Source organism: Suillus discolor (assembly GCF_016758755.1).
Source record: "Suillus discolor strain FC423 chromosome Unknown F5147scaffold_40, whole genome shotgun sequence".
Lineage (NCBI taxonomy): Eukaryota > Fungi > Basidiomycota > Agaricomycetes > Boletales > Suillaceae > Suillus > Suillus discolor.
In genome coordinates this window covers 306,213-332,437 of record NW_024541287.1, presented here as the reverse complement: position 1 = coordinate 332,437, position 26,225 = coordinate 306,213, and the positions used below count along the sequence as shown (strand labels likewise).

Here is a 26,225-nt window from a genome sequence, read left to right as displayed (position 1 = left end):
CTATGGTAGAAGGACTCCATTCTCGTAATGCAAGGAAATCCAGGCGAAACACCACATAAACGACTCCAGATCATGGAGATATAGGTGTTTCACTTTGCCATGTTGACCCTTTTCAGTGAGAAGATCGAGCGCTATGAACGGTACCATGCCGGTGTGTTCATTGCCCTGAGGTCCTGGGTCATCTGCCAATGAGGACAGACCGTAGTCGTTTAAAATGCCAATCTGCTTCCCGTCTTTCCAGTACCGCATCAAGTTTCCAGGGCTGACATCTTGATGATGGACCCCTTCCTTCCACAGAGTAAGGTGGCCTGCATGCTATGTCAACAGTGATCCACGTGAATTCAATGAATCACTCACATAAAATACACTACGCCATACATCGAAAAGATCCTTGCCCTGAAGCTTCATGATGGGGTAGAGCTTGTGGAATACAAGAATGTAGAACACACAACTGCCCATACTGGGTTCCAGAACATCGAGCACTTCTCGGATGACAGATGTGGGATTCGTGAACGTGTGGTGCCAAAGGAGCTCAGGAACATGGTCTTGGACAGTTGCATGCCTCTTAGCAATCTCCTCAACCTTTTTCAGGATCTCTGGCTCGCTAGTGCGACTTGCCTCTCCTCAAAATATCTGGGCCATCATTCTATCCTGGAAGTTGCCATATTTCTTAGTGAGCGCTTTGCTGGTGACAGGGACCACATTGGTGGCCCGCCCTTGTAGTCCGTAATGCATCACTCTTTCATCATGGCTGGTGTGAAACAGCAGATCCACCATTCCAAGATCTTCATCCTTGATTTTCAATTTGTGGTATTGTTTCCCCTCAACTTGAACTGGGAGGAGGTCCTTGTTCCGGCCCCAATCATGAACCTTGAGGCATTGTAACGCAAGCAACAGCACCATGAATCGCGGGAGATCTTGAATGAAGTTAATGCCCAAGCTTTGAACGGTGCCCTGGTGATCATAATACCAGGTCCAGATCACATTGTCTAAAAAGCGGTGGTAAGAGCATGACCAGTCTCAACAAACGAACAAACCCACTGACAACAATGAAATTAATCAGATATTCGACAACAAGATAGTGTACAGACCCATCTGGATGGTCACATCTGGCTCGTCAGGATTGACCTTGAATTTTATTGTGGTAGATTCCAAAGTGTCTGCGACCTTGCGCTTGAAGTTGGATCCACCCTTGGCAGGCTGTGCAGCAGTAAGGCCGGAAGATTGAGCTGCTGCTTGGTTCATTCAGTTTGATCTTGGATACAAAAATCAAATCACTTACGCGCAGTATCGGATGCAGGTTGTGTTGCTGGGGACTGCGAAGGACCTGGCAGAGGCACTTCAGCCTTCAGATGATCCACTGGCAGATATCCTGGTTTAGTAGGGACATAGTCTGTTACTGTATACGAGAGGGCGGCAGCTTAATCCCTTTCATCCTCCCTGTCTTTCTCTTGAACTCAATGCAAGCCAGAACATCTTTCCAGAGGAGATTCTTTGGCTTTGGCTTTGCATTCTTGACCATGTAAGCCTTGCGCTTCTGACTGTCCTTTGTATCGTCCTTCTGGTCATCCTACCATTTGTCTTTCTGTTTTCCCTTTTTGCTGCTGTTATTATCCTGGAAGGATGTGTATGTACTGTCCAAAGAAAGGATGATGATGTCAGGCTTCCGATTTGATCTCACCATTTGGTAGGTTTGGTACATGGGCATATTGTTCTGCGGCCAGATCATGTCCATGGCGGAGACAGGAGCGCACATCCTGTCAATCTCGATCTCTTCAAGACAAGCGAGTGCAATGTTCGTAGCATCAATAAAAGGGCTGTAGAAGTTGTTTTCTATTCCTGGACATATATTTGTAATCATTGTAAGCGTGGAAGTGTTTGATCAGCGAAGGAGCACTCACTATTCTTTCAGTGCTGTCTTGATGCCTAAAGAGGATATGCCTCCAGCGGAGACCTGTCCATTACAAACAGGCAGAACTCCCTTCAGGCACTTTTGCAGGAGCTTGGGCTGTTTTGTCTCCGGAGCACAATATGTGCGCTGTAGGAGGGCTTGCAGCATGGCATCTGCCCTGCACTGCTTGGCCTGCTCAATGTCCCACTGAATCCATGGCCGGACCTCCTTAACCCTTCATGGAATATCAGGTGCTACTCCATAAGAACAAGAAAGGTACATACTGGACATCCACCAAGCTGATATTCTCGCTGATGATGAAAGCCCCATGGCTGTTTGGGGTGGATTCTATTTTACTATCACATTGACCTGATGCATTGGCACGTTGCGGAGTAGCCGATGTGCCTGTCTCGCCAGCAGGGGACATGATGCTAGGTGTTTAATGATTGCGCTGACCAAGTGTTGTGAGTAGAGCTAGTGAGGGAGAGAAAACTAAGAGGATCAGGAAGATGTCCGCTTTCTGCTTGCCATATATATGGTCGACAAATGTGGTGCAAATGTGGTGGACCATGGATCTTGATATGGTGGTTGTGGACCAGTTTAATTCGTACGCGTTCTAACTTCTGGGCCATCAACTCACACACATGACCTTGACTTTTTTTTTTTTGGAAAAGCGATGTGTATTTGCAGCAACTGACTAAGTCTAGCTCTACAAGTATGTGCTATAGCGGTGTTCTAGGAACACCATTCTGAGGGAAAATGCACTTATGCACTCCTACCATGTGGTGGGTGTGTGGGACTCTATGACTACCTGGGGGCCTCGTTTGTAGAGGGCCTGGGTGGTATGATACCCACTAAAACCTCAAGGGTGATGGCCCAGTTTTTGTTATGGTTTGTGTATGTTGTGATTACGTCAGACCAGGTGGAGGTGACCAAGTTTTTGAATTTTTCTTTGTGTATGATTATTTTTGCAGTGATTCTATCAGTTTGTAGTCTCTTATTTATTATTGTTGACCATCATTTGGTTATTGATTGCTCAGAGTGTTGTACTCCGTTTATCGTTCTGTCGCATCTCAGAACCCAGATCAGGTGAGCCGATTCAGATATTAGAATCCTTAAGAGTCTTGTTGTTCCTTTTTGTTTGTTATTTCATTGCTCTGCTGGGTTGTATTTTTTGATGTTCCTGCAGCTCATTATTGTTCCTATTGTTATTTGGGGCCATTCTCCATATTTTGCAGGCCAGAGGTCACTCGCGAGGTTCCATATCGTGGTACGTGCGTTGTTTGGGCATTCTAGCATAATATGTTCAAGTGTTTCGATCTCAGCTTGGCAGTGTGAGCATTTTGCTCAATGTTCGTAAGTGGGGATATTTGACCAGTATTCTCCAATACGGTATGCACCGTGTATTGCTTTGTATAGGAATTGCTGTATTTTGCGTGGTAAGTCCTTGTTTCTGCATCCCTTCCATATCGCTGTGTCTTCTTCTAGGTGGCCAGTTAGGGTTTGTATCGCATATCTCGTGATATCAAGGTTGTTTGTAGTCTTCCTTCTGGGTTTTGGTTTGATTTTTGTACATATTCCTTTATATGCTTTTGCTTGCATAATTACTGACAGTGCTGCACCTTGTAGGTTAAATTTGTCTGGTACTGAGAGGTCAATCATATCTTCATCTGGTTTATTCACTCCTTCATTTGCTAATCAGTCTGCTTGTTCATTGCTGTGATGTCCGTTGTGCCCTTTGACCCATATAAATGATGTTTGTACTGACCTTTTTCTTAGGTGGTATGCGGTTGCCTTTAGGTATTCACTATTTTCGACGTTAATCCATCCTCTGTTTTCCCAGTCTGGTAAGTCTTTTTGTTAGTCCTTCTATTGCATATTTAGAGTCTGTAACAAAAATTATAGGGATATACGGTGCAGTTTGTTGTAGTGCTATGAGGATCGCTGCTGTTTCAGCTATTTGATTTGATTGTCTCTTGCCTGGGATTTTGATGGCTCGGTTGTTCGGGTGGTTTTCACTAATCCATATTCCACTTCCGCAATGTGTGTCCTTTTTCCTGTTATTGATGCATGAACCATCAGTGTATATTGTTAATTTTTCCTGTATCAGGTTTAATCCTCTTATCAGCATTTACAGTCTGTATGCCAGGGTGAGTGAGATATGTTCTGGGTTTGTGAAAACTCTGAAACCTTCGGTTACGTTAGATCTTATTGTGATTGTCGGATTGAAGAGTAATTCTCCTGTGCGGCGTTAATGGGCTTGATTGTTCTTTTCTTTCCTGTGGTGAGTTAAGGATAGACCATCTTTCTTTGGTTTTGATTTCGTGTTAAATTTCGGAGCTAACTTGCTCAAGATTTTGTTGCTATTTGTGCGCAGTAGTAAGGGTTTTTACATCCCTTATTTCTGTCCCGTTTGCAGTTGGAGCACGCACAGGTCTTTCTTGAGACATGGAGCAGGTCTCCTCTAAGGCGTGTTAGTCTTTTCCTACATTTTATCAAGTTTTTAATGTTTTGAACATTATGTGTCTCTTGTAGGCATTTGTTTTTAGTTTTGTGGTACATGTTTTGTGGGGCGCCTATGTTGTGCCAAGCTGGAAGCTGTTTCTTGATGTTTTTGGACATTTTGATCGGGGTGAAGACTATGTTGTGTTTTTTAGTGGTTTTTATTATTTTTAAGGCTTCGTTGGGCAGGGATCTTGAGTTGTGTCCTCTGGTTGGAGGGTCCCAGTTTTGGAGAAAGGTATTATCAACTCTTTTCCCGTTGTTGATGTCTTTTGTTTTCAGGTTGTTTATTAACAGGTCTAATACATAGGCCCAGGTTGGTCTTGTTGGTGATATATTAAGGTATGATTTTACCCAGGTCATTTTGATAGCTTCATTTCTTGATTTGATATCTAACAAGTTGATTCCTCTGGTTTCTTTTGGTTGGTATAGTTGTTCTAGATTCATAGGGGGGGATCGTGCGTCATTCCAGATGAAATTTCTGGTGGTTTTTACTAATGCTGCCTCAATGTGTTTAGGCATTCCTTGTGCTTTTGCGAGGAATTGCATCATTCCGCCGACTATCATCTGTATTATTAGCCTTTTGCTGTCTAGGTTCGGATGACTTTTGTTCCATGTTTTGAGTGCATTGTTGATTTTATTTAGGATGGGTTCCCATGGAGTCGCATCGTCTGTTTTGTTACTTATCCATGCGCCCAGTGATCTTATGTGGTGACCATCAGGTGCGATTTTAATGTTATTCTTGAGCAGCTGGTCATGTTGATTCAGCTTTCTTGTAGATATAACACGTTCTCGGTGTGTTTTTGATCCTATTGGTAGGATTTCTGTTTTTTCTAGGTTGAATTTAACTCCGGAGGCTAGGCACCATTTCGATAGGATTCTCTCAAGGTCACTGTATTTATCATCTTTATTCAGGAATATTGTCGTGTTGTCAGCATATAGGTTTACTATTATTTTGTTCGTTATATTTGGTATGTTATAGCCTTGTAAGTGTTCTGAGTTTCTCAATGTGCATGCTAAGGGTTCTATTGCTAGGTCAAATAGCAAGCAGGATAGTGGGTTGCCCTGTCTAACACCTCTCATCACTTTGAAAGGTGAGCTCAACACTCCGTTTATTGCGACCTTTGTATAAGTGTTATTACAGTGCTTTTATTGTTTGAACAAATATTGGTGGGAGGTTGAATGACTCTAGCGTTTCTATAAGGTAATCATGGTTGATTCTATTGTATGCTTTCTCCTGATAAGTGCTATTAGAGCTCCATCTTCCTCTGTTATATCAGTGTATTCGATCATGACTTTAGCCAGGTGTATCAGGTCGAAAATTGACCTCTTTGGGATGAACCCGCTCTGGTCTGGGTGGACAAGGGTGTGTACTTCTTTTGCCAGTTGCATTGCTAACACTTTTGTTAAAATTTTGTAGTCGGTATTTAAGAGTGTAATAGGGCAATAGTTTTCTATCTCTGCTTGGTCTTTTTTCTTATAGATTGGGCACATCCATCCGAGGGAGAATTCTGTTTGTTCATCAATGCCATGTATTTGTATGTCGTTGATTATTATTGTGAGTGTCTTAATTACGTCGAAGCTTGGTTGTTCTTCTTGTTGATCTGATTTATGCTTTTGGTCTAGGCACTTCCAAATCTCATACAGGATTCCGTCCAGCCCTGCTGCACTACCTGCTTTCGACGCGTACAGGGCAGCATATATTTGGTGTTCACTGAGAAGGTTATATAGAGGTGAGTGTGGGTTTTCTAATTTTTGTTGTTGCGGTATTTCTTTTTTGACTTGTTCTCTTGTTCTTTCCCTTATCTCTTCTGTTTCTGGGGACTGATTATTATTCTGTAGGTCTTCATGGTATTGTTGTGTGATGTCTACCATTTTGTCGGAGCGTGTGGCGAAATGGTTCGTGTTTGGTATCCTTAATTTATGTATTATGTCTCAAGGTTTCTTGACGCTGTTGATCTTTGACCAATATTTACTTATAGTTTCCCCTTCTGCCGCCCATTTGGCTTGGGAGTGGAGTTGTAAGTTTTTGTGACGTTTTTTCAAGGTGGTTGATTTCGCTTTCAAGCCAGGCTTTGTGGCGTCTGGTGAGCTCATTGGTGTCTATGTCGTGGTTTTCTAGTGTAGACTTAAGATCGTCTTCCAGTTTTTTGGTGCGTTGTCTTATTTTATTTAGGTGTTCTTTAGCCATTTTGCAGGCTTCTTGGTGTAGTTGCATTTTGAAGTCTTCCCATACTCTTTGTGGGCTCGAGTCTTCATTTCTTTGTGTGGTTTGTTCTAGTATTTTCCTTTGTGCTATTTTACTGAGGTCACTCATTCTTTTGATTAGGTTCAGGTCATTTATCAGTCCTATTGGCCAGGACCACCGTCCTTGTCCTATGAATGGTGTGTTTGTTGGCGTGAATCATATTGAGACCATTCGGTGGTCCATCAGTATTTCCGAGGTACAGGAATCCCAGTCGCATATGTTTTGATCGTGTCTAGGTGATACATATATTCGGTCTAGTCTTGAATGTGAACAGTCTTTCTGATGGATGTGTTTCTCTCCATGTGTCTTGTATGTTTAGTTGGTTTCTCAGCTCTCTCAGTGCGCTAATTGCATTTTCATTATCTAGTTTCGCTGGAGCTCTGTCTAATGGGTCCTCAGTTAGGTTAAAGTCGCCTAACATAAAGTCTGGGTGCGGTAGGTTTTTCTCTTGCCATTTTTCATTAATTTTTTTCCAGAATTCCGGATGTTGTGTGGTATTGTTTGGAGCATATATGTTTAAGATGGTGAGGTTGTCATTATTATGCCATTTGATTTTGAGTGCCATTGCTCTCCCTGGGATGAGTTCGAAGGTTGCGGCGTTGTCAGCATTTGTGAGTTCTCGGTTTATGACGAAAGCAACTCCTGCTGAGGTTCCTGGGCAGATAGGGTCTTTCAAGTTTATAACTCTCATTCTTCACGAGTATAGGGTCTCTATGTGGGTCTTGTGTTCATTGTTCAAGTGAGTTTCTTGTAGACATAGTATTCCGATCTTCCTCTCTCTCATTATATGCTGTATCACCAGCCATTTAGATATGTTACTATGTCCTAGGTGTTGGGATGCACGCCCTTTAATGTTTAAAGTTGCAATATGAATGTTTGCTCTCGATTTTTCCTTTTTGCGTGTGATGCCGCTTTGATTAAGGTTTGCCTGGTTTAATGTTTGTGGGGCTCCACCTCCTATCTCCTGTGTATTTTCATTGGGGGAGGATCTGGTGGTTTGAAATCCTCCCTCTCTATTACTCGGTGAAGGTACAACAATTCAGATAGTGAGTCTGAACAATGTTGGGTCTTGCAGAACCTAGCTGCTATTCGACCCTAAAGGGTTTCTGGACCAGGCTCAAGGCTCAGAGAAGAGGAAATATCATGAAAACTTGCTGAGTACTCAGACTCATACTGGTAACTGGTGAAAAGATAACTTGATTATGTAAGCTACAAAAGTGCAAACATAACACTAAGGTAAAAACAGTCTCTGCAAGCCCAGCCAGAAATGAATCCCTACATCGGGAGGCTTGAACCAAGACCAGAAAACGAACTGTATTGAGAATTTAAGTTGTTATTTTGAGACGTGATCGATATACTGCACTGTCTGATATGACCATCAGGAGGTGAGGACTACCATATCCCAGATAGCCACGGTGGATATATGTTCGCACTTTTGGATTGGTGAGCTCTGTTTTCACCATACCTTTCATGGTCACTTCAGCTTCTCAGCACAGCAAATCCTTGGCCTAAATAGGCCTCCATTTTTGGCTACTGCCATTGGGACTACCATGACTTTCCTGTCCCACTACTGCAACCAGTATATTTGGGTCATGGGTAAATTTATTAGATCTCGTCCCGAGGATCTCACTTATGAAGTTCTGTAGCTTAAGGTCAGAGTTAAGGCTGCATGTCGTATCCTTATTGAGGCTTTGTTTTTCGGAAGAGCGGGGGTAGGGAACTGCACGGGTATGGGTATACCCATGCAGGTGCGGGGTGCGGGTACCTCTGGGGTATGGGTATGGGTTTGGTATTGCAATACCCATACCCGTACCCTTGTGCCGGGTTTCGATCGAAACGGAGTGCCTTGCAACAAATAATATTGAATCAACCTAGCTACAAACAGCAGTACTGTACAGTTACAAACAGTCAAACTTTAAACAATCAAATATATGCTGCTATAATACATTACCGGCGTGATGGCTCCAGCCTTGCAAATTTTCATCACCCAACCACTGCCCGCCATGCAGCTCAATGAAGCTCTTGCAGCTCCAGCAAAACGTGTCGTCAAGATGACTGGTAAAGCGAAAGCTGTGCTGGAAGATAAAGCTTCTTCAAAGAAGCATAAACCTGATGGTGGAGATAGCGTGAATCCACCGCTACCCAAGAAAGCCAAAAAAAATGTACCAGCGGGGAGCATGACTCCGGCTAATTTATCACCATCACCAACTCCACCACCAGTCGTGAGTAGGCGCGCCGTTGTGTGCACAGAGGAGGAGGAGGAGGCATTGCACGAATATATCAACCTGGACAATAATGAGCCCGCAAATGCTGACAAGGTTAATGATGCTGATGAGGATCCTGAAGATGAGCTGAGTGAGTCCAGCAACCTATACATCAATATCAGATTAATTGATTATACACAGAGCAGCTAATGAAAGAATGGAACTCACCTGTTTACGCGTTTTTTGATCCAACACCGCACATCATTGAGATTGCTGACCGCCGTGCGCATGAGTTCAAGTGCCAAGCAAGGGGTTGCAAGGTCAAAGTGCGATGGTTCCTCGATAAGGGTGATGCACGATCCACAGGTAACATGTGGAAGCATGTGTGCTTGTGCTGGGGAGATGAAGTCTTGAAAGCTGCAGATAGTGCGAAGGATGCAGACAAAGTGCGCCTCAAGATTGTTGGTAGCATTCTGCAAAATGGATCCATTACTGCATCCTTTGAACACAAGGGCAAAGGTAAAATCACGTACTCACACCGTCAACATACCCGCGCAGAAACGAGGTATGAACCAATTCCACTGATAGTCCTGGGAGTCTAACAATGCCTTCAGGGCTGAAGTTGTGCGTTGGGTATCCGAGAGCCTGCGACCATTTGATATCGTCAAGGATCGTGCTTTTCAGTCACTGATGAAAACAGGGAGACCCGAATATTACATACCTTCCCTGTCCACTGTGTCTCACGATGTGCGACTCGTCTTTGCACGGACTCAAAAATGGGTTGCTAAAATGTTGCAGGTTAGTATTTTTTTTGGTTAGAGAAAAATTTAATATTAAAAACATACCAGGAATACAATGGCAAGATTAATTTTACTACTGATGGTTGGACATCACCCAACCATCACGCATTGGTCGCATTTTCGGCCCACTTCGAGCACAAAGGGGAGCCACTAAGTATACCGTTAGATGTTATCGAAGTTGGGAAGGTAAAACTCACCAATCTAGTAGGCATATATGAGCTAATGAGACCACAGTCCCACACTGGCGAGGAGCTCGCGGAGACATTTGCCAAAATGCTAGAGGAATTTGGCATATCAGAAAAGGTATTGTTCAAACGGAAAAAAAACATACATGTAGCTAAATGCATGATGCACAGATCCTGAGTGTTACTTGTGATAATGCATCCAACAATGACGCAATAATTGTTGAACTGAGTAGTAAGGTGCTTGAGTTTGGCAGAGCAACAACTCATACATGATGTTTCCTCCACACCATTAATCTTGTGGCGAAATCGCTGATCCGAGAGTTCGATGTGAGGAAACAGGATGCTGACCTTGAGCTGAATGACTTGAGTGTGGACATGGAGGAGGAGGATGCAGGAATTGGGGATGATATAGATGATAATGATGGATTCGTTGACGAGGTTGAGCTGTTGGACAATCAAGAACAAACAGTACTACAAAAAGATATTCGACCGGTCAAATTGGCGCTTGCCAAAGTAAGTGCAATTCAACTGTTAAAAACTCACCATTGATCCCAATCCACATCCCAGTTGCGCAAGCTGGCATATAAAATCATCCACTCAACTACCATTATTCTTCCTGCATGGCACAGCATCCTCCAGGACTTGGCGCAGCCGCAAATGCTCATGCCACGCAATGTGGCAACTCGATGGAATTCAACCTTTGACATGTTGAACTATGCCCTCAAGCATCGAGGAGCCGTGGATGCTGTTACCCAACAGCGGGACTTGGGTTTGCGGAAGTTTGAGTTGGAGGATCATGAGTGGGTTATATTAGAACAGCTGTGAGATGTACTTAAGGGTTAGTGCATTCCTGTTTCGTCACCTGACATTGTTTATTTGTATCTGTTAGATTCTAAAGGATGCAACACTGTACTTTTCACGCGCAACACCTAACCTTGCAACGGTGATCCCAGCAATGGATCACATCGACAATATGCTAATGTTGTACTCCCGCAACAAAAGATACATGCCCTCAATTCATTCAGCAGTTCAGCTGGCCAAGAATACTCTCAACTGGTATTACGAGCTCACAGATAAGTCTCTCACATATTGAATCTCAATGGGTATGTACTGTTCAATCTCGGTCTTTGTTTTTAATACTAACATTCATATAACTCTAGTCTTACATCCACAGCACAAACTAACATACTTCAAGGCTGCATGATGGGAAGATGACTGGATCAAAACCATGGAGAGGCTTGTGTGTGAAGAATTTGAACGTTCATACTTGGCAATCGTCAATGACTCTGATGTGGGATGTGAGGACAATATCTTGGAGTCAAACGACAATGTGCAAACGGTATGTTTTGTTTGATTTTTGTTTGGTATTTGTACTGAATAATTCTTAGAGCAGCAATATCTTTGACAACCTCCCAGTGCTTGCACCCCCAAAACCTGTTAACTCGAGCTCCGAACTTGACCGGTACCTCAATATGGACGTGGAACATGTCCATAACCCTATCGCTTGGTGGCACGAACGTCAGAAGTCTTTCCCCCGACTTTCATGCATGGCTATTGACTACCTGACCATCCCCGGTATGTAACTAGCTTTTTTGACACACTGTAACTTGACATTTGCCCACAGCAACATCTGTTGACGTCGAACGGCTGTTCAGTCATGGGCGTCTCATCCTGTCGCACATCAGAAGTCGTCTCATCCTGTCGCACGTCAGAAGTCGTCTATCAGCGCAGTCAACACGCGTGCTTCTTTGTCTTGGCCTATGGAGTGAGTTGGGCCTCGTCGAGTCTGAGGACGTGATTCAGGTATCGAAGCTCCCAGATGTTGTAGGGGAAGACAAAGCCATGGATGATGGATGGGATAGTATTCATAGTACAGCAGACACTACTACATTTGTTATTTCATAGGTATAATCCATAGATACCTGCAGGTATACCCTCCGTGGGTCATACCGCGGGTCCATTTTGCAGATACCCATTGCCAAACCTGTACCCACAGTTGGGGTATGGGTATATCTGCGGGTACGGGTACAGGTTTGACTGCTGATACCCGGGGGTATACCCATGCAGTTGCCTAAGTGGGGGTTATATTCGAGTATGGAGATACAAGGTAGGTCAGCGAAGTATGTAGCTAGGGAGGTATGGTGTTCAAGGGGTTACAGGTGCATAGTATACAGGTAGCAAGTTGCGAGGGTGGATATAGAATGTTCTAGGTGGGGGTTCTCCTTCCCCTTCCTCTGCCTCTCATGTTCATGTTGGATGGTCTTGGGTTGATGTTGTGCTTTGGTCCATTCCAGAGAGGGACATTGGGGAAAGGGTATAATCCGCGAGGGTGAGCAATTGAATGACAGAGTGGGCATGGAATGAAGTTGACGGCGGTGCCGCTGCCTTCGAGTTCTGAAGGGTATGTGAGAGAGTGGAGATAGGCTCGTAACTTGGTCCACACAGTGGGGTTACTGGTAGGGCTCACAGCGAAGATGTTGTAGCGGGGCAGGGAGATGCTGCCGCTAGCCTTGAAGTCAAGGTGTTCAACCCAGAGAGTGTTGATAAAGTCCCAAGCTGCGATGTGAACTTTCTCTTTGGGAATTTCGCATTCAGAGAGAATATCTCTGATGTCCCATCTCGTCACGTCTTCTGTCCAGGTGTCGTGAACAGCGGATTTGACTGTGTTAGTGTCCATGGTGGAGAAGCCGTGTAGGCAGAATAGAAGGAGTGGGGGGAGTTTACGCTAAACTGATGGGCCGCGAAGGAGATGTCTGTTGAAGACCATATACGTTGGTTTAGGATTAAAGTTTTCGTCTCCTCAGAGATATTATAGTCGAGGAAGCTGAGAGGCCGGTCAGTCTCAATGCAGTTGGCTTCTGGGCATGATGGGGAGACTTTAACTTTTTGTTCGTCTTGGTGAATGAAATGGGCAATTTCGGTGATTGCTCTGCGCAGGTGTTCAACAAGAATAGGTCCCTTCATGGAAGGGTTCTTGCTGTCGTGGTCAAAGACTCTGATGAGAATCTTGGGGTGAGGAACTTTCAGCCATGCTGTGATTACTTTGGCGGCCTGGAAATCAAAGAGCTGCACTGTGTGAGCAAGGTGGATGTGGGGGAAGCTGCCTTGGGGGACTGGGGTGAACTGTGGTATGACTGTTAGGGAGTTGACACCGTTCAATCTGATGATGGATCTATTAGTCTCGGCAACGGCAAGGTGTGCGCGAAGAAGGTCTTCCTCAGTTGAGGGGGCGGGTGTGGTGGTTTTCGGGGGGACAGAGGTCAGACTAGTCGATGGAGGGGAGTGGTCCGACATGACTTCGTCATCTGCGTCAGGTGGGGGGCAGGGTGGGCTATGTGAGGGGGGAGTAGGGAGTGTCTCGTCTTCCATATTGATTGTGGGGGAGAGGGATGGTTTGGGGGTAGTGACGGGGGTGGTGGTGGGTTCAGGGACTGATATGGTAGGAGTGGTGTTCCTTGGGGTCGGGGATGGGGTGGAGGGGGTTGATGCAGTCTCTGTCGAGGTGTCCCCTTCGTCTGTGAGGACGTTGGGGGGGAAGAATTGTGAGCCAGAGCATTGATGTCTGGGAAGGGGTTGTCTCGTTCCCATTGGGGATGGGCGAGCGCTGATGTTGGCAGTCTTTGCGCTGGAGAGGTCCTTCATCTTCGCTGAAGTGGTTGGGGTGTTCGTTTGGGGTGTCATGGATTATATAGGTCTTGGTTTTGTCAGGGTGGGCGGCCTCATTTTTGGGTGTGAACTGCTAGGGTGGTTATGGCTGTGTGAGGTTTGCATTAGGTTTCATGTGACGGGGGAGTTATCAGGCATGTTGCGTGTATTTCTTTCGGGAGAGGTGATAATGGAGTTCCTACCTCAGGGAAGTGACATGAAAATGGTAAAGCTTTGTCAAGCTTTACCTGATTTAAAATTTGTATAATATTCATCAAAATGACAGTTCATTAGAAAATGCTTTATATACCCGGAGTAAGTTGGATGAAAACTGCCAAAAGCACAATCATGATAGTCTACCTGCAATTTCTCACCAAACCGGCAAATGTTGCCAACACTCGGCAGCCATGACAAAGTTTGATAATGTTGGGTGGCTTCCTAATTTTTTGACCTTTGTACACACATTTTATTCCAAAAAAAATTCATTTTGTAATTAAACAAACAAGATGTAAGTACATATATACATATGTATATAATACAACAAAAGAGAAAAAAAGTATAAGAGGGAGGAGGGTCCACAAAGGAGGGTCCAGGAAGGAGGGTCCATGAAGGAGGGTCCGTGAAGGAGGGTTCCCAAAGGAGGGTCCACGAAGGAGGGTCCATGAAGGAGGAACCAAGGAGGAACCATGGAGGAGGGACCATAAGGGAGGAGGAACCACGAAGGAGGAGGAACCAAGGAGGAGGGACCATAAGGGAGGGACCAAGAGGGAGGGACCAAGAGGGAAGGCCAAAGAGAGTGAGAGTTCGAGGCAAGTTCAGAGTAATTAAGTGGTGGTGGTAGCATTGAGAGAAGGAACTAGTAAGAAGACGTTGAACTTTAGAAAAAATTCGGACTTACATAAGCATCCTATAGGGCCGAGCCTCTTGATCCCAAGTGGTCACCAGTGACCATAGGTGACCATGCAGTCAAGAAATGCTGGTACACTTGCCTATTTTCATCAGAATTATACATTTTTTGCCATATCTTATCCTTCGCTACCAATTTGCTTATCTTATATATTATTTTGTCTACTTTTGTCATTACATATAATTGCATGACTTTTTGATCTGATCTTACCAACTACAACCACAAAAACCTCAGCGATTTCCTGATGTATCTCTTGTTTTTGTTCTGCATGCTTTGATGAGGGTGGTTAATACGTACTCAGTTTGTTGGATAGTGCATCTGGTGTTCATTCCAGTTTAGATATCTGTTGTTATTTTACATGGGCGTGTTGGGGTGCGATTTGGTTGGGAGATAGCTGCTGCATGTTTTCGCTTGTGGTGCTTGGTTGGTTGGGGTGTTTGGCTTATACTTCGTGGTTGCTAGTATTGAAAACATGTGGGCATATGTGATTTTTAGGTGGGGCCAGGTTGTACTGTGAGCTTTTTGGCTCGACCTTGCCCACTTTTTCAGCGTGGGAATTCCGTGCACTGGTGGTGGTACGGGAACAAGGGCCCGACCTTGACTTATTTTTCAAAGATGGCCAAATATAAAAATTCAAAATTCGAATCTCCAAGTTCTTGAAATCGATTTCAGTCAACCGGTCGTAAGTACCATTAATATTAGAGATCCATTTAATGCTGTGATAAGACCGCGACCAATTTCGACAGACGAACGAACCCACTGAGGACTATTCAGCAAACAATTGACTTCAAGATTGGCCACAAACATTTCGGCAGCGTACAGAGTACTTTGTCAATTCGGCTATCAGGCTACCACATTTACAGGCTGCCATCTCGTTCTCGGTACGCGATCAATCGGGATGCGAAAAAGAAAACATTGACGATGAATGCTTGGCTGCAGCTTCCTCACGACTGAAGTAGTGGTCATTAATCATGTCCGACAGTGGACACAGGGTCTACGATCCGAAAAGACTTCACTCTGAGGTAATATATATCTAAATAGCTCCAGTTGAATTGTACTACATATACAGTGCGTGAGGGGTAAACAGGGCGATTGGAGAAAGCAATGATTAATGAACCTTCGTGCTACTATTAATCAGAAGTGATCTGACTGCGTCATCCCTTGTCGGGGCCGGCACGACCCGACACAGCAGATCAAAGAACAAACGCAAGCAAGTCCCGCCAAACAATGTACATCCTGAAGGTTACGGCTGAGCGTTTGTGGCACTATCTCCATATATCTCCATATCTAATGCCATACACGGACTGAATAAAATTTGCCGCGACCAATATCGATCGTGTATCGTGATGACCGAACAAAGGAATGGTCCTTGAAGTCCTTCAAGTTGGCCCCTAGTATCTGGCCAAGATGATAAGCGGTCCACGACCTCATTTTCAGAGAGGCCATTGAACAGGAAGAGGTAGTCTCGAAGAGGTCGAACCGATTCTTGGCGCTTATCAAGAGCTAGCTCGACCACGAGCCTTTCCTGATCTTCCGGATATTTACACTGTGCAGCGGCGACTAATCTCAGAATATTGTCCCACTTGCGCTGCTTATGGGCCACTTCTACAGCGGCTAGCAGACGCAGACTACGTTTCATGCGGTGCGGTGTCGATGACCCTGGGTACATTGTCGGTGGAAACAATGCACATATCCATCGAGAAAACTTACCGACAGCTGCCTTTAAAAAATTACAGCTCAACCTATGGTGACTGTGCCAGGAATCACGTTGGCATCGCTTTGAGCAATACCGCACAACTTGACATCCCGCACATTGCCTGAAGCGAATGTCTTCTGCAGTACCACCGCAGTGACACTGGTAGTGTTAAGTCGACGAATCAGCAGGGATGAAGCAATGAAGTCTGTGACTGACTTGTAGAACCCAGCCCTTTTCACTCGGTGATGGCCAACATATCGTTTCTGCCTTGAACCTAAGTGCCCCATATGCTCGAATGGTCTGCTCTATGTGGGACCAGATATCCAAGAGGTGTTTCTCTTGTCTCACGACTGGTCCGAGATCATTAGACCAGGCGTCCACGTGTTTACAGACGTAGGACAAGATTTTGTCGTGAAGAATGTATTTGAATAAGATCCAAAAAAAAGCTTCGTTGATCCTACGAGGATCCGTCTCCACTACCTTCATCTCCACTGGCAGGGGTCCGGAAGGACTTATATGTACCATTGTTTCGAAGGCGCGTGCGCAAAGGGCTTGATGGAGTGCTGATACAGGGTCGTCGGCACGTTTAAGGAGAAAGTCGAGGTAAGTAAAACTTGGGGCAAGGGCTTGCGGCATGCTCTCTTTGCCCAGAGGAAGAGACTGAAGAACATGGAGAGCCCAAAAAATTTCTTTGACGGACTGCCGGAGGACGTATGCTTCCCGTATCGCCGCATCGAGCATGCTCGTCGTTGCGATAATTCTGATACAGTGCGAAAACATTGGTATAAGCAGCTTGAGCTTGACAGCATTGGAAGCTATATCAGGGTCCTTAGCCATCGATCGTAAGCTCTTGAGATATTTCAGAGCTGCAGAAGTGACGGCGTCAATGCCACCTGACACTTCGAGTAGTATGGGCACAAAGGATTCGTCCTGAATGCATGATGAAACCGAAAAGGAGCCGAAAACTCGAAAAGAAGTGATGTGAGCGGGGCCGGATGACGAAGACAAGCACACTACATCTTTGTCTTTGGTTTCCAGGGCTAACAACCACAACTCTGCGATCGGGCGATAAAGGGCAGGAGTGGTAAGCAATGTGGCTCCGCTGCGCTTGTCACTAACGATTAAAACATGAAATAGTAAGCTAGCAACAACCCTGATGGCAGCCATCTTGTCGACGGGTCGATAGTTGGCTCTGCACATGATGAATTGGTCATGAAAGAAGATAAGCCAGGGAGCGACACGGTTCCAGGCGGAAATAAGATATTGCTTTTCCGAACCTGCCGAGCCAATACCAGAACCATCGATGTAACCCAAAGTTGCAACAATTACGAGAAGTGATCTGTAGACGAGCTCTATATCAGTGGCAGCGGCTGGAGTTGACTTCGCAGGAATGCGGTCTGGATCGAGATACATGTAGAGCACTGGCTGCAGTATACATAGCTCGGATGCGGAGCAATCTGAAAGTCGATTGCACAACTTCTCAAAGTCTGCAACCGAACGATTCATGTACACTCTCCGAACCAGTTTCTGAGTGACACATCAGTTATGGCGACAACAAACAAAGAATTAATCGCAAAACACTCACCCGCACATCCTGGGGCAGCTGCGATAGTTGCGTCGCTGGGATCATTCTCGGTAAAATTCAGTCACGATGGTTTAGGCCTATGATCAGTGATCACTATGTAGCACCCACTAACTCAGACTGTTGGAAAGACCATATATAGAAAGTTCCTCCGACAATATTCAGAAAGATGACTACTCGAGGTTTAACGCGTGGAAGTAGAAGTCATTGGATATATTTTTTCAGTCTTCTCACGGTGTTGTTGGTCTTCAGAACGGAAGCAGATATCAGACTGACAAAAGGAATTACTGGCGTTATGACGCTTTCATCGCGACTCCACTGGCAGAACTGGGACGTTCGAGTCAACGTGTTCACATTTGGTGCGAATACCGTGTCTGCGGAAGACGGAATCTATCTATTGGATGCACGGACTATTGGTCCTATCATTGACGACGAAGGAGCGTTATCGAGAGTAAGAACGCGATGAGACACGTGCTTATTTTCATAGGCGAACGAAGAACAAGACTGCGAATATTGGAGTCAGAACGACCCCTGGCTGCTATGAACCCTCGATCCACGCATTGTGCCGTTTAAGCAATTCTTCAACGATGTCTTCCTCTATTTCTTTGGGATGGTTGGATGGTTGATGAGAATCAATTTCTATCCGAAATTCTTCATATTTCGGTCGAGATACGACGACTCCGTTCGGTTTCTTTGTAGCGTCTGCCTGTGCTATGGGAGATATCAACACAACTCGATACTTGCGATGATGGAGATCGTTTCCGATCACCACCTGGTGCCCATAACGCTCAAGCGCCTGTTGGGCTTTCGGTATCAGAATCGTCTCGTCAGTGTCGAGCTGGAAAAATATGTTGGTCAAAATGACAGCATAAAAAAGTGATGCGAATTTACCTTGAAGGAGACAATGAACCCCTCTGGGTTCCATTCTGACACAAGCGGCTTTAAGATCTTCGGTACTCGATCCATTTTCATCGACAAATTGCCCTTTCCAGATTGTATCTTATGTTTCGACTGGCCGTGGGTATTATTAACATCGTTTTCCGAGACAGGGTATGATCACTTACCAATCTCTATGCGGTAAGAAGAAATCATTGACAGCGGCAGCAAGATAATACATCGTCTTTTGTCCTAGGATGCTCATCTCTCTACTGACTGCGCGCAGTAACCAAAGATATTCGTTCACGGTAACGAATGAGACCATACGTAGGGTTCCTTGAGCATGTACTGTTTTGTATGCACGGAGTACAGAAAAGAGTTTGGCGCGTTCATCAGTGGTTACAGTAATCTGCGGCGTCGGTGTCATCGGTGGAGGGTCATTTGAGTACGGGAATGCCGAGTCAATAGTCGAAGATGACGGTAATGCAGCATCAATATCGAGAAGGTTGAGGAATGGATTGATTGAATGGGAATAATGTCGACTAAAAGGTTGCAGGCTGAACTGGCGATGCATGAACATGACAGCATAACCAGCTTTGAGGAAATATTCGGCAGATGTTGCACCTCGGGTACCTACATGATGGTTAGAAGAATATAATGAAAAGAACATTGGCACGTACCGGCGCTAAAGTTATCGAGGAAGCGGACGCTTCACATTTAGTGAACATGAGGTCAGTGACCCTGTGCGGCTGTGGGTGGTTGCTCGTTCTTACACATTGAGCTCTAGCGGTACGGTGGTCACTCCGCTCTGATTCGAGGTCAGAGTACATGACGCGAGCATCTGTGATAATGACTCTCACCGTTACAAGCACGACGGATCGGTTAGCCTGTCGTTGCCGTTGGATAAATTCGTGAACGCCCTGTGTGTCGGCGATGAGTGAAGGAGGTTAAGTATGATTGTGTTTCAAAGTACGATTCAGTAGAGAATGTCTGCGGTTCGTGTGTTGCATTAGACATCCTGTGTGAATCAAGAGAACCTGCTTGCGATCTATGCATCTCACTAACAGTAGTACTGGCACGACATTGGGTGGCCAAATGAAATGATCAATCGTGCAATTTACATCAACCAATCACGGCATTTCCTGATTTGCTGCTTGGCACCTACGCGTTCGTTACTCCATGAACATGTACAGAATGAAGCTTCAATTGAAGGCCGGCAGCCGATGGAAGGCGAGTCCTTATATATCTAAATAGTTTCAATTAAATTGTACTACATATACAGGGCGTGAGGGGTAAACAGGGCGACTGGAGAAAGCAATGATTAATGAACCGTCGTACTACTACTAATCAGAAGTGATATGACTGCGTCATCTCTGTCGGGGCCGGCAGCACGACCCGACACAGCAAATCAAAGAACAAACGCAAGCAAGTCCCGCTAAACAATGTACAGGAATTCAGACATCCTGAACGTTACGGCTACACTTTCTCCATTTTCTCCAGATCTAATGCCATACGCGGACTGAATAAAATTTGCCGCGACCAATATCGATCGTGTATCGTGATGACCGAACAAAGGAATAGTCCTTCATGTTGGGCCCTCGGAGCCGATAATATGCGGTCTACAACCTCATTTTCAGAGAGGCCATTGAACAGGAAGAGGTAGTCTCGAAGAGGTCGAACTGATTCGTTGTTCTTATCAAGACCGAGCTCGAGCACAAGTCGTTCCCGATCTTTCGGATATTCGCACTGTGCAGCGGTGGCCAATTTCCGAATATTGTACCACTTGCGTTGCAGATGGGCCACTTCTACAGCGGCTAGCAGACGCAGACTACGTTTCATGCGGTGCGGTGTCGATGACCCTGGGTATATTGTCAGTGGAAACAATACGCATATCTATCGAGAAGACTTACCGACAGCGGCCTTTAAAAGATTACAGCTCAACCTATGGTGATTGTGCCAGCAATCACGCTGGCATCGCTTTGAGCAATACTGTACAACCTGACATCCCGCACATTGCCTGAAGCGAATGTCTTCTGCATTACCACCACAGTAACACTGGTAGCATTATGTCAACGAATCAGCAGGGATGAAGCAATGAAGTCTGACTGACCTGTAGAACCCAGCTCCTTTCACTCGGTGATGGCCACCATATCGTTTCTGCCTTGGACCTAAGTGTCCCATATGTTCGAATGCTCTGCTCTACTTTGAGCCAAAGATCCAAGAGGTGTTCGTCTTGTCTCACGATTGGTCCAAGATTATTAGACCAGTCATCCACATGTTTACAGACGTAGGACAAGATTTTGTCGTCAAGACTGTATTTGAATAAGATCCTCAAAAAAGCCTCGTTGATCCTACGAGGATCCGTCTCCGCTAACTTCACCTCCAGGGGTCCGGAACTTATATTTACCATTGTTTCGAAGGCACGTGCGCAAAGGGCTTGATGGAGTGCTGATACAGGGTCGTCGGCATGTTTAAGGAGAAAGTCGAGGTACGTAAAACTTGGGGCAAGGGCAAGGGCCATGCTCTCTCTACCCAGAGGGAGAGACTGAAGAACACGGAGAGCCCAAAAAATTTCTTTGACGGACTGCCGGAGGACGTATGCTTCTCGTATCGCCGCATCGAGCATGCTCGTCGTTGCAATAATTCCAATACAGCACGAAAACAGTGGTACAAGCAGCTCGAGCTTGAAAGCATTGGAAACTATGTCAGGGTCGTTAGCCATCGATCGTAAGCTCTTGACATATTTCAGAGCTGCAGAACTGACGGCATCAATGCCATCTGACACTTCGAGTAGTATGGTCACAAAGGATTCGTCGTAAACGCATACTGAAACCAAAAAGGAGCCGCAAACTCGAAAAGAAGTAGTGCGAGCGAGGCTGGATGGCGACGACAGGCACACTACATCTTTGTCTTTGGTTTCCAGGGCTAACAACCACAACTCTGCGATCGGGCGATAAAGGGCAGGAGTGGTAAGCAATGTGGTTCCGCCGCGCTTGTCACCAACGGTCGAAACATAAAATAGTAAGCTAGCAACAACTTTGATGGCAGCCATCTTGTCGACGGGTCGATAGTTGGCTCTGCACATGATGAATTGGTCATGAAAGAAGATAAGCCAGGGAGCGACACGGTTCCAGGCGGAAATAAGATATTGCTTTTCCAAAACTGCCGAGCCAATACCAGAACCATCGACATAATCCAAAGTTGCGACAATCGCGAGAAGTGACCTGTAGACGAGCTCTATATCAGTGGCAGCGGCTGGAGTTGACTTCGCAGGAATGCGGTCTGGATCGAGATACATGTAGAGCACTGGCTGCAGTATACATAGCTCAAATGCGGAGCAACGTGGAAGTCGATTGCACAGCTTCTCAAAGTCTGCAACCGAACGATTCATGTACACTCTCCGAACCAGTTTCTGAGTGACACATCAGTTATGGCGACAACAAACAAAGAATTGATCGCAAAACACTCACCCGCACATCCTGGGGCAGCTGCGACAGTTGCGTCGCTGGTATCATTCTCGGTAAAATTGGGTCACGGTGGTCAACTACTTACCCCGCTGACTCAGACCGTTGGAAAGACCATATATAGAAAGTTCGATTCGTTCTCCGATATTCAGGCGTACAGTCTGCCCAGTGCGGCACTAGTGCCCAACCCTCTCGCGTGCCTGAAGTCAGGCCATATGGTTCTTCACAATGCAACACAATGCAACATTCCCTTCGAATTCGATACCCTCAAATCTCCCAGAGTACCACTCACAACCTAACGCACATACTTTCCACATCCGAAAATCTAAATCAAGGTCCCATGATATCGTCGATGTCATTTTGAAGACATCTTGGCCGCATCCACATAATCGCTTTCCAAGCCCTGCTACATCCTAGAGACGGTCTCTCCCACCACCCAGCTACTTCGAGAGATCGACCATTCGCTGTCTCGAACTCGCTATCACATCCACTACTTGAAATCAAACAACAGACGCTCAACTCCTGCCGCACTATCGCTGGTGCTGGTACCTGCATGTCCGTTCCTAGGACCTAGGTGCGTCACATCAACGAGCCATCTTATGTTTGGTGTACCATGCTCAGACTTGAGTAGCCTGGATTCCCTTGACTCCCCAGAGGCGCTGGGTCTCGGCTACAGAAAGCACGCAGGAGCATTCAAACTTACTACTTGTGGCCTTTATATCCCGATGATACATGTATCCACCGATAACACTTCTGTAACAATCCTGGACACAATTAAGCCAGTTGACATGAGACAGCTGAGAAGGACGTCGAATGAGCGAGGCGAGGAGGACAGGTTGTTGAGGAACTGAGTACTGAGGCTGTGCATTGTTACTCAATTTGGCTCTCGCGCCATCATTTGCCTAAGCAATTGCGTGAATGATCATGATCAGACAGAGGAAAGAAGCACAGAAGAACCAGTGGTTGGTGCAAGTGTGGGTGGACAGCTAGTGCTAGTATAGACATCATTTTAACATTGTCAGCACGTATAGCAAATCACTTGACTAAACAATACGACAAAAACTTTGTACGTCTCCTTGAAATCTACTTCGGAACTTCGATCAATACCTTCAAGAAAGTGGAAATGAAATCCCCTGCTCCTTGCACAACTGTTAATTTCACCTCACACACCACTGCCAGTCGATATTTGCACACGCTCCTGGAAAGCGATAGAGGCCATACCAGTTGCTACGTCAGAATCGGCCACGAGCTTGGCGTGGTATTCCCGAACACCAAGGATCAGGCGCGGTCCCAACACAAACATCTGCACGACCTGCAAATTTTGAAGAAACCCAGAAATAATCTGAGCGTCCAGGGCAATGCTCTATAAAAAGGATGAATCATGGTAGCGTGCATAGGCAAGTGAAAGATTGACACACCGCTAAGATTGTTGGAGACAACGCAAGAACGAGATGAAAGCAAGAAACAGCAACAAAGCTAGCACGTCCGACCCATCAGTGGTAAAAAGGAACAATAATCACGATATGAGTGTACCTCGCAAAGTAAAGCGCGTGAGTTTTTATCAACACCGTGAAACAGTCCTCGATAATCCCTCCTGCCGAATGTTGTCGCAGTTCACGGAAGTGTTTTACCGCAATCCGAACTGCGAGACATAGTGCGAGGACCTCCCACACAGTTACGAGTATCCAGGTAATGGACACTAGAAGTGGCATATCTTCCCCATAGCCAATCAAGCAGTGATGAGTGCCGGAGAGAATGAGTTCCTCTAGTGTTCATCGTTGAGCCCCATGCACGTTTTTTTCTCATCCACAATTAAGCGTACCCCCTGAAGCCTGCATCGTCGTTATTACATTGGCCACTCCGCTAAAAATGTTGACAGCCAGGAAGGTGACAATGAGAAATATCAGGATATTTCTGGATCCTTGATACATCGCATGCAACCGAGCGATGATGATGACTTGCACCATATTTCAGTCAAGTCGATATCACTGAGGTCTCGCATGTGCTAAGCTCACCCCACAGCATCGGTGTTACCAAAACACCCGTCCAATCCAATACGACGAACACAATAAAGCCTGACGAATCCAGTGAGTGACCAGCCTCAGTAGCACAAACTCCAAATAGACTCACAACTGTGGCAGTATAGCATGGCAGTCATCAGTAAACCAAGAAGTTAGTAAAGAACCACACCCACTGCTACAGGGCACCACGGTTAATTGGAGGGGAATAGTAATAGGCATCTGTGCAGAAGACTCACTGTATCTGTCAGCGAGATGGTCGGAACATTGTCTGAATGCCGTTGGTCAGAAGAAGCGAAGACAGCGAATGTACTAAGGAGACATACACAGAATGTACAGGCTGCAAAACGATTAACACAACACCGATCATCTAGCCTTCCGAACATACGCAGCGTATAAGATTCCAAGGTAACGCACCTAGGATACTTCCAAGTCAGTAGTACAACATGACAACCGTGACAAACAAGCTACATACACCGATATACATAACTGTCATTAGGGACCAGCGTTGTCTCTGGAATCAAGTATATGTTCATATGTGTTCCTCTGACACCAGACTCTACTCACCCAGATCAGTTCTACCTATAAAGCCATTCTCAGCGAGATGGCCGCTCCGGTCATAGCATCGGCATACCTCTTGTCCAAATATAAGTGCTGAAAATAATTTCAAGATATCGGCAGTCCATTAACGTTATCATGCTCACCCCAATCATACGTCACTGAAACACAGGCGGCAACTGCGAAACAGCAGCGAAGGTTAGATTGTGTCAGCTTCAACATCAGACCGCTCTCCACGAACCTATAAAATAGCTGCCAAAACGATCTGCATCGATGATCGGCCACCAAGTGGGATCATTTGAGATTATGGTCATATTGGTAGAGAATGGGTGGGGGTGAGAAGTGAACTTGGTGGACGTATAACGATGGCATTCGTATTTTATACCACCATCCGGTGCGTAGATCGGGGGATGACGACCGTTCCTGCTTTGATTGGTCAAAGTAGATGTTTGCATGAAGAAAGACAAATCAATCCAGGGACCATAGTCGATTTTGGTCGTGAAACATTTGCAGGAGCGAAACACTTCAACACCGCAAAAGATCTAACGACACGGAGTGTGAGAGAAAGTGGGGAAAGAAAGATAGGCTCGTACTAAGTCGTAACCATCATGATCCTGCTTACGCGCGCGTTTCCAGATTTTGAAATATAAACAGAGAACGTGGAGGAAAGGCAAAGCAAGTCACCTGAGTGAAGATATTCGTCACCACTTGCTATGTAGTCGACCAGAAAACCAAGAAGCACGCATGGCCAGGCTAGGCATGTCGGGTATCTTTTCCGATGAGTCGTACGTTCGTATGCAGGACCTCACCTAGGCAAGCCCAGCCCTAGTACAAATCACAGCCTAAGCCTAGAGACTAAGTAGCATAGGATGTCATCAGTAAGTAAATGGGTCTAAATGGAAATTGCCGCAGAAAACGGAAGACGTCGATCGAGATTCGAGTGCTTCGTCATTGCATCATGTGGCCGGTGGATTCTTAGAACGTTCGTCCAGCACGAAGCAAACGAGCTCGTGTCCTACCTGGGCTACCAAAACCTCCCTGCGAGCACATATCTCAATGTCTCATCTCGTCCTTTTCATGCGCACCCTCGTATCATCTGGATGCCGGAAATGGTGAGCCCAGAATATTGTATTTGTATCATGGAGTTGGTGCGGTGGTAAGAGGCATCAGGTTTCAGCAGAGAGGTCCTGGTTGAGATTCCGCAATTGATGTGAGATGAAAATACAACGTCACCCCTAAGAGAGCGTTGAGAAACGAAATGAGAGAAAATGATGCTCGGATGCACAATGGTTGAAGGCGGCTCACCGTATCATATAGTTGCCATTGCACACCATCAACCCTTGTTCCGATGAAAAACAATCCAAAACGTGCCACACTGAATCCATCATGCAGTTGATCCCCCTTCGTCACGACTCACGCTTTCGCAAAGTAGCCTGTGTGGGAATGTGGATTAGAACGCTGTCCCTATTTCGCATGAACTAGTACACCGACACCGACTGTTGAACGATCAAAATCCGAGAACGCCGAGAATGCGCGGCGAGCGGATCTCAGAATGCACAGGTTGTGCAGAGGGGTGATGCAGTTCAATGGAAGGCAGATAGTGGACATCTCGTCTCGGGGGGCGTGCAGGATGATAAATTGATGCAAAT

The 26,225-nt window shown here is 45.7% G+C and overlaps 9 protein-coding genes across 9 annotated transcripts; 3 read left to right on the top strand and 6 right to left on the bottom strand.

Annotated features, from left to right (window-relative positions):
* On the bottom strand, nucleotides 1-2,318 carry F5147DRAFT_654391 (uncharacterized protein; the record flags this gene model as incomplete). The annotated part of the gene is made up of 9 exons (XM_041433867.1): nucleotides 1-315; nucleotides 358-618; nucleotides 775-989; nucleotides 1,092-1,229; nucleotides 1,283-1,372; nucleotides 1,408-1,570; nucleotides 1,682-1,817; nucleotides 1,902-2,126; nucleotides 2,176-2,318. The coding sequence occupies 9 exons, from the start codon at nucleotides 2,316-2,318 to the stop codon at nucleotides 1-3; spliced, it is 1,686 nt and encodes a 561-aa protein (XP_041291041.1).
* Nucleotides 2,319-4,240: 1,922 nt separating this feature from the next.
* On the bottom strand, nucleotides 4,241-4,960 carry F5147DRAFT_579826 (uncharacterized protein; the record flags this gene model as incomplete). The annotated part of the gene is made up of 1 exon (XM_041431506.1): nucleotides 4,241-4,960. One exon carries the CDS (start codon nucleotides 4,958-4,960, stop codon nucleotides 4,241-4,243), a length of 720 nt encoding a protein of 239 aa, XP_041291040.1.
* A 4,085-nt stretch (nucleotides 4,961-9,045) lies between these two features.
* Nucleotides 9,046-9,849, top strand: F5147DRAFT_561732 (uncharacterized protein; the record flags this gene model as incomplete). Its single annotated transcript, XM_041430599.1, has 3 exons — nucleotides 9,046-9,410; nucleotides 9,460-9,643; nucleotides 9,694-9,849. Coding segments are annotated over 3 exons (705 nt in total), but the record flags the coding sequence as incomplete, so codon positions are not given.
* Nucleotides 9,850-10,205: 356 nt separating this feature from the next.
* Nucleotides 10,206-10,655, top strand: F5147DRAFT_579790 (uncharacterized protein; the record flags this gene model as incomplete). Its single annotated transcript, XM_041431503.1, has 2 exons — nucleotides 10,206-10,343; nucleotides 10,398-10,655. 2 exons carry the CDS (start codon nucleotides 10,206-10,208, stop codon nucleotides 10,653-10,655), a joined length of 396 nt encoding a protein of 131 aa, XP_041291038.1.
* A 64-nt stretch (nucleotides 10,656-10,719) lies between these two features.
* F5147DRAFT_579720 (uncharacterized protein) lies at nucleotides 10,720-10,923 on the top strand (the record flags this gene model as incomplete). Its single annotated transcript, XM_041431498.1, has 1 exon — nucleotides 10,720-10,923. A coding segment is annotated over one exon (204 nt), but the record flags the coding sequence as incomplete, so codon positions are not given.
* A 1,113-nt stretch (nucleotides 10,924-12,036) lies between these two features.
* Nucleotides 12,037-13,511, bottom strand: F5147DRAFT_654389 (uncharacterized protein; the record flags this gene model as incomplete). The annotated part of the gene is made up of 2 exons (XM_041433866.1): nucleotides 12,037-12,491; nucleotides 12,602-13,511. The coding sequence occupies 2 exons, from the start codon at nucleotides 13,509-13,511 to the stop codon at nucleotides 12,037-12,039; spliced, it is 1,365 nt and encodes a 454-aa protein (XP_041291036.1).
* Nucleotides 13,512-15,370: 1,859 nt separating this feature from the next.
* F5147DRAFT_263433 (uncharacterized protein) lies at nucleotides 15,371-17,729 on the bottom strand. Its single transcript, XM_041428926.1, has 4 exons — nucleotides 17,664-17,729; nucleotides 16,295-17,605; nucleotides 16,093-16,237; nucleotides 15,371-16,041 (listed from the first exon to the last, which is right to left on the bottom strand). The coding sequence occupies exons 1-4, from the start codon at nucleotides 17,706-17,708 to the stop codon at nucleotides 15,626-15,628; spliced, it is 1,917 nt and encodes a 638-aa protein (XP_041291035.1). The 5' UTR covers nucleotides 17,709-17,729; the 3' UTR covers nucleotides 15,371-15,625.
* Nucleotides 17,730-18,198: 469 nt separating this feature from the next.
* F5147DRAFT_703779 (phosphopantothenate-cysteine ligase) lies at nucleotides 18,199-19,456 on the bottom strand (the record flags this gene model as incomplete). Its single annotated transcript, XM_041437863.1, has 6 exons — nucleotides 18,199-18,498; nucleotides 18,552-18,671; nucleotides 18,757-19,169; nucleotides 19,217-19,245; nucleotides 19,310-19,344; nucleotides 19,397-19,456. Coding segments are annotated over 6 exons (957 nt in total), but the record flags the coding sequence as incomplete, so codon positions are not given.
* Nucleotides 19,457-19,774: 318 nt separating this feature from the next.
* On the bottom strand, nucleotides 19,775-22,090 carry F5147DRAFT_263419 (uncharacterized protein). Its single transcript, XM_041428925.1, has 4 exons — nucleotides 22,007-22,090; nucleotides 20,647-21,948; nucleotides 20,447-20,591; nucleotides 19,775-20,395 (listed from the first exon to the last, which is right to left on the bottom strand). Exons 1-4 carry the CDS (start codon nucleotides 22,049-22,051, stop codon nucleotides 20,013-20,015), a joined length of 1,875 nt encoding a protein of 624 aa, XP_041291033.1. The 5' UTR covers nucleotides 22,052-22,090; the 3' UTR covers nucleotides 19,775-20,012.
* Between the last annotated feature and the right edge of the window lie 4,135 nt (nucleotides 22,091-26,225).

Excerpts from the sequence above, each read along its gene's own strand:
- F5147DRAFT_263433 (XM_041428926.1), bottom strand. The coding sequence starts at position 17,708 with ATGATCCCAGCGACGCAACTATCGCAGCTGCCCCAGGATGTGCGG. Across the intron at positions 17,606-17,663 it reads AGCTGCCCCAGGATGTGCGG|AAACTGGTTCGGAGAGTGTA; the intron begins GTGAGTGTTTTG and ends TGTGTCACTCAG. Across the intron at positions 16,238-16,294 it reads AAAAGGGCTGGGTTCTACAA|TGTCACTGCGGTGGTACTGC; the intron begins GTCAGTCACAGA and ends TAACACTACCAG.
- F5147DRAFT_263419 (XM_041428925.1), bottom strand. The coding sequence starts at position 22,051 with ATGATACCAGCGACGCAACTGTCGCAGCTGCCCCAGGATGTGCGG. Across the intron at positions 21,949-22,006 it reads AGCTGCCCCAGGATGTGCGG|AAACTGGTTCGGAGAGTGTA; the intron begins GTGAGTGTTTTG and ends TGTGTCACTCAG. Across the intron at positions 20,592-20,646 it reads AAAGGAGCTGGGTTCTACAG|TGTTACTGTGGTGGTAATGC; the intron begins GTCAGTCAGACT and ends TAATGCTACCAG.